This window comes from Monoraphidium neglectum, assembly GCF_000611645.1.
Source record: "Monoraphidium neglectum strain SAG 48.87 unplaced genomic scaffold scaffold03093, whole genome shotgun sequence".
NCBI classification, from domain to species: Eukaryota; Viridiplantae; Chlorophyta; class Chlorophyceae; order Sphaeropleales; family Selenastraceae; genus Monoraphidium; species Monoraphidium neglectum.
In genome coordinates, this window is record NW_014010535.1 from 4,674 (window position 1) to 7,224 (window position 2,551).

The 2,551-nt window shown below is 60.6% G+C and overlaps 1 protein-coding gene across 1 annotated transcript; it reads left to right on the forward strand.

The window, feature by feature from the left end:
• Positions 1-398: 398 nt before the first annotated feature.
• MNEG_12152 (phosphatidylserine decarboxylase) lies at positions 399-2,491 on the forward strand (the record flags this gene model as incomplete). The annotated part of the gene is made up of 7 exons (XM_014039377.1): positions 399-476; positions 655-729; positions 1,140-1,232; positions 1,528-1,587; positions 1,776-1,828; positions 2,168-2,245; positions 2,482-2,491. 7 exons carry the CDS (start codon positions 399-401, stop codon positions 2,489-2,491), a joined length of 447 nt encoding a protein of 148 aa, XP_013894831.1.
• Positions 2,492-2,551: the final 60 nt, after the last annotated feature.

Sequence of the window (2,551 nt, forward strand, 5' to 3'; positions counted from 1 at the left end):
GCAAGCCGAGTCATGCGGCACACCGCCGGGATGGCAGCCTTTGGATAATTGGAGCCAGACTGTGAAAACTGGGCTCCTGTATGAGAGAGCTCGTCAGCCAGCAGTGCTCCATAAAGTCCATGATGTGCCCAGTCTACCTTTCCTGGCCCCTGTAATGAGCTCAGGCAGGCGCACTGGGCGCACAGCAGCTGCGTGCAACTGCACGTGCTGATGGCAGAATGATGTCGTCGAATCACGGATTCTTTGGGTCGAACTGGACTGGAGAAAATCAATATCCTTGCTTGCAGCACCTTTGAGAAGACCGTTTTTCCACGAAAACCAGCCAACCTGCCGCAACGTTCAAACTCAGCCCGCCTACTCATTTCCACGCGTTCCGCGTTGTGTGCAACGACGACAAGATGGGAGCCTCTTTCTCTTCATTTGAGACTACGCACTGTCTCATAGACCGCAAAACCGGGCAGCGCGTCCCTGAGCCGGTGCGCCGCCGCCAGACCCGCTGTGCTCATGTGCCTATCTGGAGGGCCCAAACCGCAGCTTGAGGCAGTGACGGCATATGTGCATGCTGCATATTGTATGCAAGCATGAGCAACCTGCCTCATGCTCCCTGCCAGTCTTCATCGCCCGTGCGCCGCTGCCGTCCTCATCGCCCGCCAGACGCCGTTCACCTTTTCGTTGCGGACGGCCCTCCTGTACAACACCTGGTTTGGCCGTTTCCTGCTGAAGCTGCCGGTGCGGCGGGACAGCGGGCGGCAACAACCCACCCATGAAGATTGCATTTTGATGCCGAATGCACGCCTGTTGCATGCATAAACGCAATTGTCAACTGTAGGGCCCCGGGTCTGCTGACCTGGCTCTGCCGCACTGGCCCGCACCCCTGCTGACCACATGCTTGGGAGCCGCACATGCACATGCATTTGGAACACACAGATCTAGTGTCTACCACTACACTCCTGCGTCATCGGCTGCCCCGTCATGCCTGCCTGCCAACCTGCCACAGCCTGCCCGCATGCCTGCCTGCAGCTTCTTACATTGCTTGCTCAGTACTGCGCACTCAGCAGAGTGCATCGACACAAGATCCTGCGTCTGAAAATTGCCCCATCCACCCCTGCCCCGATCCATGTGCACCCGCCTCCCTCCAGATCACCTGGTGGCTGCTGACCCTGCAGCACAAGCGGATTGCGAAGTTTGCGAACAGCCCCAAGAGCAAGAGCAAGATCAAGTCCCTGATCAGGGTGCGAAACGACCGCAGATGAAGAGGCAGGCAACGGGCAAAGTGGGGCAGCTGTATATTGGGCATGTCATCATCAAAGCTGGTCAGCGGGTTTGGGGGTGATGAACAGCATGGCATGCGCGCCGTTTGCGCCCAGCCCCAGTAGTGGCGCCCTGCCCAAACTTTGGTTGTCTGCCAGATGGCCTGCAGCGTGCTCTAGCGCACCCATCAATCCCCATCACGCCTGCTGTCGCACGTCCGAGCCTCGCTTGCCCCACGCTGTTGGCCCCCCGCATCCTGCCGGCGCCGTGCCCCAGTCCTACTGCATTGGCACCGAGGACTCGGCGCGTCCAGTGGAAGATTTCAAGACACTGCAGGTGCGCATGCTGCATTCGTGGCCGCAGCCCGCCACGCAGGGAGCGGCTCGGACCGCCAAGGGCCATCTGGCATCGCCCTTCTTACCCCTCACTGCGCGTGCTGCGGCTTGTCAGTCAGCACGCCTGCTTGCAGGGAATGACATAACACTGTTGCAGCTCACACGGGATGCCACCACTGCCGGCCTCAGGAGTTCTTCACGCGCAAGCTCAAGCCGGGGGCACGGCCCATTGCAGAGCCGGGGTGAGCACTCCAGGACCAGAGCGCGATCCGCAGGCGGGGCAAGGGGGAACGACAAAGACCCAGCGGGGGTGGGGTGGGGGACAAGATTCCTGCAAGGGCGTGGGAGGGGATGCTGCCTGCCTCAATTCAAGGCTTTTTACAGTGAACGCAGTTTTTGTGGGTTAGGGCATCAAGGGGTGAAGCAACTTAGCAGGCACGTAAAAGTCTTCAGCATATGTGCTCCCACCTGACCTTGCCTACCCCTCTTTGGATACAGATCTGAGCTCTCCGCACGTGTGTGCGTGTTGGCTACCGTTGAACCACACCCCACTCTGCCGCGCTGCACCTGCCTGCGCGCAGCAACCCCAACGAGGCGGTGCACCCTGCTGATTCGCGGGTGGTGGTGTTCCCCTCAGTCAGCAGCGCCAAGAAGCTCTGGTGGGTGGGGGGTGCGGGGTGTGCAGGGCCAGGACGGGTGAGACGGGGAGGCGCTGGCGATTCTGAGCTTGTGCTAGTGTTGCACCTCTCAAGCGGCCAGATCAAGACAAGGAATTGCGCAGCTGCATGCACAGGAGAACCTGCATCCCAGGCTGTCAGTCTCGACGCCCGCACCTCCGGCCTGCAGCCCCCGCTGCTCGCCACCCTGGTTCAATGGCAACCCTCCACGCACGCAGCTTGGAATGAATTGCTGACCCCCTCCCAACATGATACGTTGCGCCCACCCCCTTGCACCCCCTCCTGTCC